The sequence below is a fragment of the Micropterus dolomieu genome, linkage group LG13 (genome assembly GCF_021292245.1).
Source record: "Micropterus dolomieu isolate WLL.071019.BEF.003 ecotype Adirondacks linkage group LG13, ASM2129224v1, whole genome shotgun sequence".
In the NCBI taxonomy this organism is placed as follows: Eukaryota; Metazoa; Chordata; class Actinopteri; order Centrarchiformes; family Centrarchidae; genus Micropterus; species Micropterus dolomieu.
The window spans coordinates 29,490,849-29,504,791 of record NC_060162.1 but is presented as its reverse complement, the minus strand read 5'-3'; the positions used below and the strand labels follow the sequence as shown (position 1 = coordinate 29,504,791).

The 13,943-nt window shown below is 43.4% G+C and overlaps 1 protein-coding gene across 7 annotated transcripts in view; it reads left to right on the top strand.

Moving 5' to 3' along the window:
* The window catches only part of prrc1 (proline-rich coiled-coil 1), a 66,742-nt gene extending 53,841 nt beyond the window's left edge, over positions 1-12,901 (top strand). For all 7 annotated transcript variants that reach the window (XM_046067700.1, XM_046067702.1, XM_046067701.1 and 4 more), the window contains one exon: positions 11,725-12,901. In XM_046067700.1, the coding sequence (XP_045923656.1) occupies positions 11,725-11,934 (210 nt within the window). In that variant the 3' untranslated portion in view covers positions 11,935-12,901. The remainder of the gene's footprint in view (positions 1-11,724) is intronic.
* The last annotated feature ends 1,042 nt before the right edge of the window (positions 12,902-13,943 follow it).

The window sequence follows — 13,943 nt, the reverse complement described above, 5'->3', positions numbered from 1 at the left end:
TATTTTCAATGTAACAGGCCTATATTATGTTTTTGTTGTTTTTATTCCTCCTTTAGTTTTTATAATGTAATTTTTTTATTGTTTATATGTGAATTTGTGCTCTGGCAACATTGCAACCTAAACATTCATGGCAATGGGCGAGAAAGAGAGAGAAACAAGTTTCTGCCACTACAAAACAAAGTTTCCTCCTCACTAGAGGAAGAGGTGGCCAGGCAACAACTATCACAATAGAAAATAAACTCAATCGCACGTGTCTTTATTCCCCTGCTGCAAAGACACAGACATCAGCCCAAGTCACTTACTGATCCTTCAGAAATGCTTGGGGAAATGTAGCGTGTGTTGACGCTACTCAGTCAATAAAACATGTGTACGTATGTGTGACCTTCAAGCATGATCTGTTTCCACGCCCATAAATCTGTGCACCTTGCTGTTGGGCATGCCGTGGAGACAGTGGCTGATCGTCAGCAATATCAAAATATAATCATTATTAGTCTATCAGAATATGCTACCCCTGATATCTTAAATAAAGGTGGTATAATGCTCCCCGTCTCCTTACAGATCACATGGAGTGGGTAGTGGTGCAATTTAAACAGATTCTGTGGTGGGAGCATTATTTCATGGGGGATATTAGTCTACCAGAATACGCTATCCCTGAAATGATGTTACAATATAATAAAAAAACAGATGTCATAATACTGTGAGAGTTACACCTTTATGGGATTGGAAATGGGAACACATAAGGTAGCATTCTTCGATAGGGCAGAGCGACTCGATAGACTATCGATTTGCGCTACGGTAGCATTTTTTGACAGAACACGGGCTCTGTCTTGTTGCAGTCAAAGACGGAGCAACTTTCTGCCCTTACATTTATTCCATGCACAGTCGAGGGCTTCACCTGGTGTTTCGAGTCACTGCTCTTGGCAGCTATTATCTTACATCACAAATATTGCATCAAGCCTTGTGCTACGTGGCCACACTTGATTTTCTCCACGTCTTTTACATCCACGAGCCACGTCTCTGTGCTGTGTTTACATCACCACAGCCAATTACAATCACTTTTAGATTTGGGCACAGCAAGCATGCTGCATGCTTATTGGCTCATTGACGTTAACAAGAACCTTTAGGTATCAAAAACCAGACATTTTTTGGTCGGTGCCTAAAACGTATTGAACTTAATACCCAGTCCTATTCACACAGTGTAAGTGCAAAGTACGACAGTAATAAATGTGCGTGCGAAACAGCGTGCTATATAGTTATATGGATTAAATGAAGCTGCGTTGATGCTTCGTCAGTGCTTTTTAGTAATCAAATTAATTGATGAATTGAAACAGACATACATACAATTCATTTACTCTCAAAGGTCAGGGTTTTCTGTATATATCAAAATCTAAGGCAAGTAGAGCTGCAAGAATTAATCAATTAGTTGTCAACTTTTAAATTAATTGCAACCTTTTTTGATAATCGATTTCAGTAATTTTTTATGAAAAACAAAATTCTGATTCCAGCTTCTTAAATGTGAATATGTTCCGGTTTCTTAATAACTCTATGACAGTAAACTGAATATCTTTGGGTTGTGGACAAAACAAGACATTTGAGGATGTCATCTTGGGCTTTGGGAAACATTTTTCACCATTTTATAGACCAAACAACTAATCGATTAATCAGGAAATGAATCGACAGATAATGAAAATAATCATTTGCAGCAGCGTGCTTACTGTGAGCAGCATATGTTTTCAACCCCCTCAATAGCAGATGTCAAACCTTCGACACAATTCAAACGAAGTGCCTGACAGGACGTCCAACAGCGTTGGCAACCACCTTCCCGCACACCTTTCTGATGTCAGAATTTGGATAGTTGTGTCTAACAATTTCTGTAACTTTCCAAAACAAACAACCATAGACAAACGGCAGAGCAGCAATTAATGAGGGCCTGTGAAGACATGGCCTCCTGCTGGGTGGATAGTAACCAGCCCTCCCAGTCCCACAGAACACTGGTTCCCTGTCACAGCTTACACGTGACTAATTTTAGCCAGTTATTTGACCTTGGGCGCCCAGGCATCCTCATATCCACCAACAACCAACCACCCCTTCCACACTGCCCACCCCCCACCAGGCCTCCACCCTGCAAACAGTGTTGACTCCTGCTGCTGCTTTTCATATAATGCATCAGTTTATGTTAATTTATGTTCACAAACACATACACGAGGTTCAGATTTAACTCTGCATGTAGAACATATCATAAACATGCCGTTTTCCTGGCTGGAGGTGTGTGTGTGAGTGTGTGTGTGTGTGTGTGTGTGTGTGTGTGTGTGCCTGTGTCTGTGTAATATTGTTGCAATAAGCCAGACTTTGTCTGGGAATGTTGTTTCACATTGCCTTATCACATTTTATGCCAGAGGCCATTTTAAATGCTTTATTTACCAACTTAAAAGGAAAATGTCACCAAGTCGCATTGCATCGCAGCCTGATTAAATGTTAGTGTGAAACTGCAAAATGCTTGCAATGGCTTGCAGTGGTTTCCTGTTATGAAAGAATAGCCTAAATAGAGGAAATAAATATCTCAACAGCTCATTTATGTTGTGATAAACACCAGAATAACTTCATTTGGCCAGACTGACAGGCGGCCGAGCATTACATTGACTTGGCAGTAGCCACATGTCAATTTATGAAAAACGTGACCAAGCATACTGGAACTTCATTTCACTCTCAGTTTTCTGCTTTTTTCTTAAACCTGTCAATGAGTGTTCTGTCCTGGCCAGACACAGCGTACCTACACAAAGCTCTTTGTTAAAAACTGCGACAAAACATGTTAAAACAAGATAGCAGTCTTAACACAGCCTCATTTCCGTCCCAGGCAGCGGGGAAATATCATTTCCATATGGCCGCAGTAAGCTAACGCTGTTGCTAGCTAGATATGTGCTAAGTCGGTTTTGCAACTTTCCAACATCAGTAAACAGAGTGTCCTGGTCGAGGCGTTTCGTGCGAGACAACCACACAAGCAAATGTCAACAAGTTGGCTCATGCAAAACTCTGCATGCTAACTTTGTTTTCAACGCGTAGCCGATGTGCTGGACACAGCGTTTACAATGAACACCTCATGCTTACCTGAAGAGAAGTTAGTAATGTCCTGCTGACCTGAAAGCTTATTGACAGCTTCTGCAAGTTATACTGCTCCGTGTTGTTGTGCAACTCCCCCCCTTCTCTCTCTCTTTCTCTCTTTCTCCCTCTCTCCCTCTCTCTCCTCTCTCTCTCTCTCTCTCTCTCTCTCTCTGTGGTTTGCTGCCACGCAGGCTGCCCAACTGAGCTGCTGGCAATTTACCGAACGAGAGGAAGGATACTTCAAAGTCTCTGATCTCTGCATGGCAGAGAGGTGGTAAGGTTTTGAAGTGTTTGTTGAAAAGTAGGTCGAATGTCACAGCTCCTTCTCTCTTCACTCAGACCCCTGCATGTGGGGTGGGATGGGATCATTGTTTAGATATTATATTAGAGTATTACATGAGAGAAAGCCTAAGAAAAGCCTCCAGTTTAAGTCATTAAGTCTGATTTCACATAAGATTCTTCTACTTTTTGTACATATCATCATCGGCTGTAGAAAAGTAGATACTGTTAGCTCAAGTCAGGGACTAGCCACCTTTTCAGAATCAGAATCAGAATCAGTTTTATTGCCAGGTATGTGTACACATACGAGGAATTTGACTCAGGATTGTACATTGCTCACGATGTGGTTACTCATACAATAATAAAATAATAATATAATAATAATAAAATAAAATCAGACACAAACTACAGAGTAGACAACACTAATATACACACTATGAACAAAACAATATAGACATATTGACAAATAGTGCAGTGATCAGAGTGCAAAGGATGCAAGTGTAAACTATTATTCTCATTATGTACATGTTGAAGGTAGATATGATATACAGGTACACATACATGTACATATGTACACAGTGTGATGGAGCATAGTGCAAAGGATGCTGGAAAAAATAAATAAGACCTATGACCTTATGACCTGAGGTAGGTGTATTGGTATACAGTATATACACAATATGACCTAGTATGAACAGCACTGAAATAGAGAATGGTGAATAAATAAATAATAAGTGGAAACCAGTAAACAGGTGCTGATTAGAGACAGAGTTACTGGGTTATTGCACAGGAATTGTTCCTGACACTGTGAGTCAGAAATCAGCTGTTCATCAGAGTGATGGCTTGTGGGAAGTAACTGTTCCTGAGTCTGTTGGTTTTGGCGTACAGTGCTCTGTAGCGCCTACCAGAGGGGAGGAGCTGGAACAGGTTGTGTTCGGGGTAAGATGGATCTGCAGTGATGTTTCCTGCTCGTTTCCTGACTCTGGAAATGTATAAATCATGAATGAAGGGCAGGTTGGCACCGATTATTTTTTCTGCAGTCCTGATTGTCCATTGTAGTCTGCTCCTGTCCTTTTTGGTGGCAGATCCAAACCAGACAGTGATGGACGTGCAGAGCACAGACTGGATGATGGCTGTGTAGAAGTGGATCAGCAGGTCCTTAGGCAAGTTGAGCTTCCTGAGCTGACGCAGGAAGTACATCCTCTGCTGGGCCTTCTTGATGATAGTGTCAGTGTTGGGCTCCCACTTCAGGTCCTGGGATATAGTGGATCCCAGAAACCTGAAGGATTCCAAAGCAGACACAGGGCTGTTTATAATGGTGATGGGGGGCAGGGTGGGGGGGCCTAGCATATGTCCCTGGAGAGTCGAGGTGTTGCAGGATGTGATGCAGTCCCAAGTTGACAGCATCATCCACTGACTTGTTAGCCCTGTAGGCAAACTGCAGGGGGTCCAGCAGGGGGCCTCTAATGTCCTTCAGGTGGGCCAACACCAGTCTTTCAAAGGACTTCATGACTACAGATGTCAGGGCGACAAGCCTGTAGTCATTCAGTCCAGAGATGGAGGGTTTTTTTGGGACCGGGATGACTGTGGAGCGTTTGAAGCAGGAGGGAACTTCACACAGCTCCAGTGATCTGTTGAAGATCTGAGTGAAGATGGGGGCCAGCTGGTCTGCACAGATTTTCAGGCAGGATGGAGACACACCGTCAGGGTCAGGAGCCTTCCTGATCTTCTGCCTTTGGAAGAGGTGGCTCACGTCCTCTTCACAGATCTTGAGTGCGGGTGAGAGGTCAGAGAGGTCAGAGGAGGAAGGTGACTGTTTAAAGATGGTGTTGGAGTGGGGGAGAGGTGTGACTCTGGGCTTTTCAAACCTACAGTAGAAACCATTCAGCTCGTCTGTCAGTCATTGAGTACCAGCAGTGTTGGGGGATGGTCTCTTGTAGTTTGTGAGTGTCCGTAGGCTTCTCCACACTGACGCAGGGTTGTTGGCTGCAAAGCTGTTATTTAGCTTTTCAGCGTAGCACCTCTTTGCAGCTTTGACCTCTTTAGTCATTGTGTTCCTGGCCTGGTTTCTGTCCCCACTTCTGAAGGCGTCCTCCTTTAGTCTGACGAAGCTGCCTGAGTTTCGCTGTGAACCAGGATTTTTGGTTGTTGTATGTGCGGAAGATTTTAGCGGCACACATGTCCTCACAAAAAATTATGTAAGATGTCACAGTGTCAGTTAGTTCGTCCAGGTCAGTGGCTGCAGCCTCAAAAACACTCCAGTCAGTGCAGTCAAAGCAGGCCTGTAACTCCAGCTTTGACTCGTTGGTCCATCTTTTCACAGTCTTTACAACAGGTTTAGCAGATTTCAGTTTTTGCCTGTGTGGCGGGAGAAGATGAACCAAACAGTGATCAGAGAGTCCCAAGGCTGCACGGGGAACAGAGCGATAGGCGTCCTTTAATGTTGTGTAGCAGTGGTCCAGTGTGTTAGTGTCCCTGGTGGGACACTTAATATGCTGTCTGTACTTTGGAAGTTCATGACTGAGGTTTGCTCTGTTGATGTCTCCAAGAACAATGAGCAGGGAGTCTGGATGTTTTTTCTCCACGTTAGTTATCTGGTCGGCCAGGTGTAGTAACGCCTCACTAACACAGGCCTGAGGTGGAATGTAAACGGCAACCAGAACAAACGAGGAAAACTCCCGCGGTGAATAAAACGGTTTACAGTTTATAAATAATGTCTCTAGGTGAGGCCTGCATGATTTCTTCAACACTGTGACATCTGTGCACCAACCTTTGTTTATATAGAGTCCACCTCCCCTTGTTTTTCCCATGAGCTCCCTTTCGCGATCCGCGCGGATGAGATTAAATCCCGATAGGTGAAGTGCGCTGTCCGGGATGCGCTCGGTGAGCCAGGATTCGGTGAAACAGAGGGCAGCAGATCTGCAGAAGTCCAAGTTAGTTCTGTTGAGGAGCAGCAATTTGTCCATTTTGTTGGCCAGAGAGCGGACATTCGCCAGGTGGATTGAAGGGAGCGCAGTGCGAACTCCCCGCTGTCTCAGCTTAACCAGCGCGCCTGCACTTTTTCCCCTGCGCTGTTTCCGTAGGATCCCATACAGAGCTGCTGCTCCTCCAACTAATAACTCCGGGAAAGTTCCAGGGTCAATAAAGAGCGGTTGAATAGTATGAGTAGTTGAAAGTCCAATGTTTAAGAGCTCTTCTATGGTAAAAGTTACCAGAGAGGGACGGCAGAAAACAGCGTTAATTAACAAAAACACAAGCAGCACTACGGAGCATAATCCCGAGGCGGCCGTCTGCGGCGCCATCTTGGCTCAGTAAATAGCAGAACACAAGCCATTGAGTTCAAGCTTTTCATTGTCAATAACTGAATGTCATGTGAACAGAATATGCCCCTCCAGGTTGAACATATATCACAACAACCACAAACAAAAGAGGACCCGAACAGGGAACAAATAAATAAGAAACTTAAGCAGTCGCGGCCACCCCAAGTACAGTGGGGGGTAACGGCAGAAGAAGCCAGGTTCAACCTATAAAGCTTGGTGAAGGTTGAATGTGCCACAACCCTCGAAGGGGGATCAGCCCCTACCTGTACAGTGGCTGAAGGGGGTGCAGACAGAGTGCTCTGACAACCAGCTAGAGGTCCTACGAAGGCAGCAGACGTGTCCGAGGTGGACGACTTTGTCTCACCCCCCTTAAAATCTGAGCTACCAGGGGATGTGCTCACGGGGATAACCCATCATACTTCACATAAACAGTAGAAATTGCTGCCAGGTAGCCCTAATGGTAGACTCGTCCCAGGGAAAAATGGTGCTGGATAAAGGACAGAGTCACAGGGATGCCACAAGTTAAAGGATTATCCCCCCCAGCTTGACACCATTCCTGAAACACCCTCCACGTGCCGCTATACTGTAGCTGTGTGGACGGGGTCCGTAAAGCCTGCAAGGAGTTCACCATGTCGCCATCGATACCAAGTGCGTGCAAAATCTGCCGCTCAAGGGCCAAACATGAAGCTTCAGGGTCCAAGGTTCCGCGTGCCAGATCTTGCCCTGCACCTGGGACAGCATATCCCGTCTGACTAGAAGCTGCCATAGGCTGTCCTCCTGCATCTTGTGGACCTCCACCATCCACGGTCTGTGGCCTACTCGGCGCCACCAGGAGCACCTGTGCGCATAGCAGCCTCACCCTCTTGAGGAAAACCGGCAGAAGAGGAAGAGGGGGAAATGCATATAGCCTGACAGGAGGCCACAAAAGACACAGGGCATCTGTCCCTGGTACCACCTCCAGATTATCTGAGGCAGTAAGAGACACAGCATTAGGATGTGGAGGCAAACATGGAGGAGGCCGGTGTGGCATATCCAAAAGGTGGTGGTGGTGTTGCAGCCATGCATTTGATGGTCTTACACATATCCTCCCACTGCCTCTGCATAAAACAACTACACAGGTAGAAAGAAATACACAGACCTCAATAAGCAAACTTTCAACCTGAATGTAATAATACTCCAACAGGCGGCAATAGCGCACCCACAGGGAGCAGCCGGGGTGGCTGTGGCTCAGGAGGGAGAGCGGGTTGCCTGTTAATTGGAAGGTCGGCGGTTCAATCCCCGGTACCTCCAGGCTGCATGTCAAAGTGTCCTTGGGCAAGATACTGAACCCAGAATTGCACCTGGTGGCTGTTCTACAAGTGTGTGAATGTTAGTTTCTGTTTGAGCACTTAAGCTCAGTGTATGAATGGTGGATGTTGTGTAAAAGTGCTTTGAGTGGTCAAAAAGACTAGAAAGGTGCTATACAAATACAGAGCATTTACAACACCTACTGTTAGTTGCCAAGAAAAAGAGTTAGAAAAAGAGCATTGTTCAACAATACAACAATACATGGTTACAAGTTCACTGAATGAAATAAAACATCTGACTGTATGATTATTGTCACAATTAATGACAGCTTATTAATCTACTGAGGCAGAAAACTATACTGATCGATGTAGAGGCAACAAGATAGGGATCAATTAACAATAAATGAAATGGTATGTGGTATGGTAGACAAAATCATATCAAAGAAGAGGAAGACATCTGTTGGCTACCTTTTTAAAAAAATAAATCTTACACAATGTAAAGGTGTATGACAATATACAGCTTGGACAGGGGATACAACAAAGTAAAAGTTCTTAAAACTTATCATTAGATTAACTAGACTAGATACGTCAAAGATATCACCAATGTCTGCCCAGTTAGTGATGTTTTCAGTCAGGATGCTTTCTAATGCTCCTCTGTAAAAGCTGACAAGAACTTGGTACGGGAATTTGGCCTTCTTAAGCTTCCTCAATAAATATAGTAATTTTTTAGCTTTCTTGAGATGTGAGACGACCATGTCAGGTTCTCCGTGATGCTGATTCCCAGGAACCTGAAACCTGAGCACTTGAGTGGAAAAGGCGTGTCCACCAATCCAAACTGTCTAGGGTCTGTTTGTGAGGAAATCCAGTTGCAGAGTGTGGGGATCACTTTCATGGGGAGATTGTGTTGAATGCTGAGCTGAAATCCACAAACAGCATTCTGATGTAGGTGTTGTTTTTCTCAAGGTGTGTGAGGGCTGAGTGGAGGGCAGTGGAGATGGCATCCTCTGTGGATCTGTTGGTTCTGAAAGCAATTGGTGAGGGTCCAGGCTGGCTGGGATGTTGTTCTTTATGTGCCGAAGAGCTTTCTCAAAGCACATCCTTTAAAATAGTTGATAGCTCTTTATATTTGATTCGACAACAGTGGACTGGACCTCAAATAAAATACGGGTGCTGGTCATATTATTAGAAAATCATCAAAAAGTTGATTTATTTCAGTAATTCCATTCAAAAAGTGAAACTTGTATAATGTATACATTCATTCCACACAGACTGATCTATTTCAAGTGTTCATTCCTTTTAATTGTGATGATTAAAACTGACAACTAATGAAAACCCCAAAATCAGTATCTCCAAAAATTAGAATATTACTTAAGACCAATACAAAAAAAAGGATTTTTAGAAATGTTGGCCAACTGAAAAGTATGAACATGAAAAGTATGAGCATGTACAGCACTCAATACTTAGTTGGGGCACCCTTTGCCAGAATTACTGCAGCACTGCGGCGTGGCAATGCCACAGACTGATGGACTCATTCTGTGGCACTGCTCAGGTGTTATACGAGAGCCCAGGTTGCTCTGATAGTGGCCTTCAGCTCTTCTGCATTGTTGGGTCTGGCGTATCGCATCCTCTTCACAATACCCCATAGATTTTCTATAGGGTTAAGGTCAGGCGAGTTTGCTGGCCAAAAGAACAGGGATACCATGGTCCTTAAACCAGGTACTGGTAGCTTTGGCACTGTGTGCAGGTGCCAAGTCCTGTTGGAAAATGAAATCTGCATCTCCATAAAGTTGGTCAGCAGCAGGAAGCATGAAGTGCTCTAAAACTTCCTGGTAGACGGCTGCGTTGACCTTGGACCTCAGAAAACACAGTGGACCAACACCAGCAGATGACATGGCACCCCAAACCATCAATGACTGTGGAAACTTTACACTGGACTTCAAACAACGTGGATTCTGTGCCTCTCCTCTCTTCCTCCAGACTCTGAGACCTTGATTTCCAAAGGAAATGCAAAATTTATTTTCATCAGAGAACATAACTTTGGACCACTCAGCAGCAGTCCAGTCCTTTTTGTCTTTAGCCCAGGCGAGACGCTTCTGACGCTGTGTCTTGTTCAAGAGTGGCTTGACACAAGGAATGCGACAGCTGAAACCCATGTCTTGCATACGTCAGTGCATGGTGTGACTCCAGCTGCAGTCCGCTCTTTGTGAATCTCCCCCACATTTTTGAATGGGTTTTGTTTCACAATCCTCTCCAGGGTGCGGTTATCTCTATTGCTTGTCCACTTTTTTCTACCACATCTTTTCCTTCCCTTCGCCTCTCTATTAATGTGCTTGGACACAGAGCTCTGTGAACAGCCAGCCTCTTTAGCAATGACCTTTTGTGTCTTGCCCTCCTTGTGCAAGGTGTCAATGGTCGTCTTTTGGACAGCTGTCAAGTCAGCGGTCTTCCCCATGATTGTGTAGCCTACAGAACTAGACTGAGAGACCATTTAAAGGCCTTTGCAGGTGTTTTGAGTTAATTAGCTGATTAGAGTGTGGCACCAGGTGTCTTCAATATTGAACCTTTTCACAATATTCTAATTTTCTGAGATACTGATTTTTGGGGTTTTCATTAGCTGTCAGTTGTAATCATCAAAATTAAAAGGAATGAACACTTGAAATATATCAGTCTGTGTGGAATGAATGTATAGATTATACAAGTTTCACTTTTTGAATGGAATTACTGAAATCAACTTTTTGATGATATTCTAATTATATGACCAGCACCTGTATGTATCAGTGAAGTCGGGCAACGTTACATCCGACTACTTTCGACATGTTTTGACAGGTGAAATTGGACAACTCATCAAACAGTAAACTAGTGCTGACTCATGCCGTTAGGATACCTAGCTAGTGCAAATACCACAAATGACTACTAACTACATATAATAAAATTTCTAACTATACACTAAATAGAATATCTAGATTACTGTCAAACGGGATGCTTATGTGACATTTACCCACCTGAAAGAATAAATTCAAGGTAGTGAGTTGGCTGGTCCCCGTTGTTTTACTTATTGTTGTGTTAACTGCCAACAGAAGAACACAGCATATGCACAAAGTTTACAGTGCGTCCTGAAAGTATTCACAGCGCTTCACTTTTTCCACATTTTGTTGTGTTACAGCCTTATTCCAAAATGGATGAAATTATTTTCCTCAAAACTATACAAAAAAAAAAGTGAAATAAGTTGGTTTGAAATCTTTGCATCTTTATTAAAAATAAATAACAAAAAAAGCTCACAGAGTTGACTGAGTTCACCAGCATTGAAGTAATCATCATTCTCGTCATTATGGCATGGCACACACCCTGCGTCCCTGCTCCCTCCCTACAGGTTCCTGTTAAGCCACTCCACTAACATATCAGTTATTTTGGCACATTTGGTGACATCCATCTTGATGGCCCAGAGTCAGTATGGAAAATGAACCAATGGGCTGCTTCCTGTCGCAGCTTTTATTTATTTATACTTATATGTATATATATATATAATTATGCCTGTGAATCAGATTACTTGTGCATTGCAAAGCAAGTTTGCGAAAACCTGTATTTATTTTTAGCCACTTCAGTTTTCAGCCACTGTGAATGCAGCTTGGTTTATTGTTATTTATTGATAAATGTGAGTTTCAGCCTTAAACTTTAATTAGTGTTACTCCCTTGGAAACCTCCAGCAACTTATAAAGCTGTTTTTGTAACCTTCCCCTGTGCAGGCTCAGTCCCTGACTCCTCCTGACTATAACCTGCGCTGGTCAGGTCTGATTGTTACAGTGGGTGAGGTCCTGGAGCGCAGCATGCCAAACATCTACAGAACAGACTGGCATCAGGCCGTGACGGGAATGACTCAACGCCAGATGATCCAGAGTGCTACCAAAGCTCTGGCTGGAATCTACAAACAGCAGCTGCCACCCAGGACCCTGTGAGTTTGAAGGGTTCCAGCTTCTGTCACATGCTGAAGAGGTGGAGACGCATTGGAGCAATAAATGAACTGATGGGACAGCAAGGTTCCTGGTAGCTCCCCATCCATCCTCTACCTGTCCTTGTGGGGCAAAGCCAAATGCTTTCTTTAAAGAAACTGATATTTGTGCTCACAGATGTTTACTGACATTCCAGCGTGTCAGCCTTTTTACTGGAAGGCCATCAAATATCAAATCAATACTTTGTTGCCACCTCAGGCTTCTTTCAAGGCGGGTGACAAGATGATCAGTCAGTGGCTATTATCATGTATATTAATATCAACAACCATAACACATACTGTAGTAATGTTTAGTTTTCTTGTTTAATGAATGATTATGGTAATTGTAGAGACCATGATAAAGACTGTGTCCCACTTGTATTCTATGTCCTAGAGGTTGTCACAGATCCAAACCTTAATGGCATGAATTCAGTTTTTTTTTTTAAACGAGACCCAATCCAAAATTCAGTAGAGTCATGGATACTAGACTGGGAGGATGTGTGAAATTCCGTACTATTAACTGGAACACTATAAATTGTACTTTGTACTATCTGACAATTTCAAACATTTCAAAAGCATATATATATATATAAAATTTTCTAAATCCATTTAGAATCAGTACATAGTTTGCAACTGGGACACAGCTAGAGTGATCTAATGGGTCAAATGACATTGTCATGTTTTAGATATGTGTTAAACTAAATTATAGTATCACAGTCCTTGATTCTTGGTTGTTTTATTGCAAAATGTTTGCTCACCATTGAGGTTGTGCTGTATGTATGCACTCATTAGATAAAAACACATTTTGACGCATGAGTAAAAACAGGATGCTAACAGAGTAACCTGGTGAAGTCAGCGTGGAAAGAACATTCTACTCTTTGCTTTGTGTCCTCTAAATGTGCCTTTTTACACAATTAAATGACTTTTTCATGGTGCTTTGTATCAGAGCTACATTGTATATTAACTTGTTAATGTGTACAAAAATGACCAAACAAAAACATTTATAAACTAGAACTGCAATCAGTTGTAAAAGGGGTTCAAGCCACCTGTTGTGAGCCGACCCTGGCGCCCCACGGATGACGAGGGAGTCATCAGCGGCCCATGGAGAACAATTGTCCTAAGTTTGTCTTTAATCTGCATATTACGGTCAACTTTGGTCCCTTGAGTCAGGAGACCTTCCTGAACAATTCCTCAAAGTTTCATGTCAATCTGAGTTGTGGTTATAGAGAAACAGAGATTTCTTTTTACACAGCGCCACCTTGGGGCATATTGCACCAAATTTTGCACAGCCTCTTGGGAAGGCATATGCCAAATAAGGTCCCCAAGTTTGGTGTACATCGGACATCGCTAACCAAAGATAGGACATCTCTTCCTGTTTTTTGCGTTTGCCGCAGGAAATTGTTAGCTACAATATAATTTGTGCAGTGTTTTGTGGATCCACATGAGGTGTAGTAACTTGTCAGTTTCGTCCAGAAGTTGTCTGTGCCAAGTTTGGTGCCGATGGGACTTGCCGCTTTGGTGGAGTTAATTAAAATAGGTTGTGTGTGCACCTGGTGGTCGTCAAACCAGGTGCACATTTTAGACAGAGAAGATGGATGGTTTGAAAGAGGTGTCAAGGAAGCCATCTACACCAGGGTCGAGAAGCCGTCATTGAAGAGGGGAGGGGGTCTACGCCACCACTTATCCCCCACTTACAATGCTGTCCTTTCATCACTTCCCCGGAAACTCCACAAACGTAACCTATTGGTCTCAGGTGAAGATACCAACGATGGTCGTTCAGTCTTGGCCACCGGGGACGAAACAAAACGTCTTCTAGTATCTTCAACCAAGTCCAGTTGCCCTTGACTTTAACCTTTCGTTGGATAACTATGACCTGTATGACTGAGAATCTTCATAGACACGCAGTAAATTAGTTGTCAGTCCAAGTGGGTCGACGCACATTAGCTGACCAAGCTTTTATTTATTTTCTTTTACCTT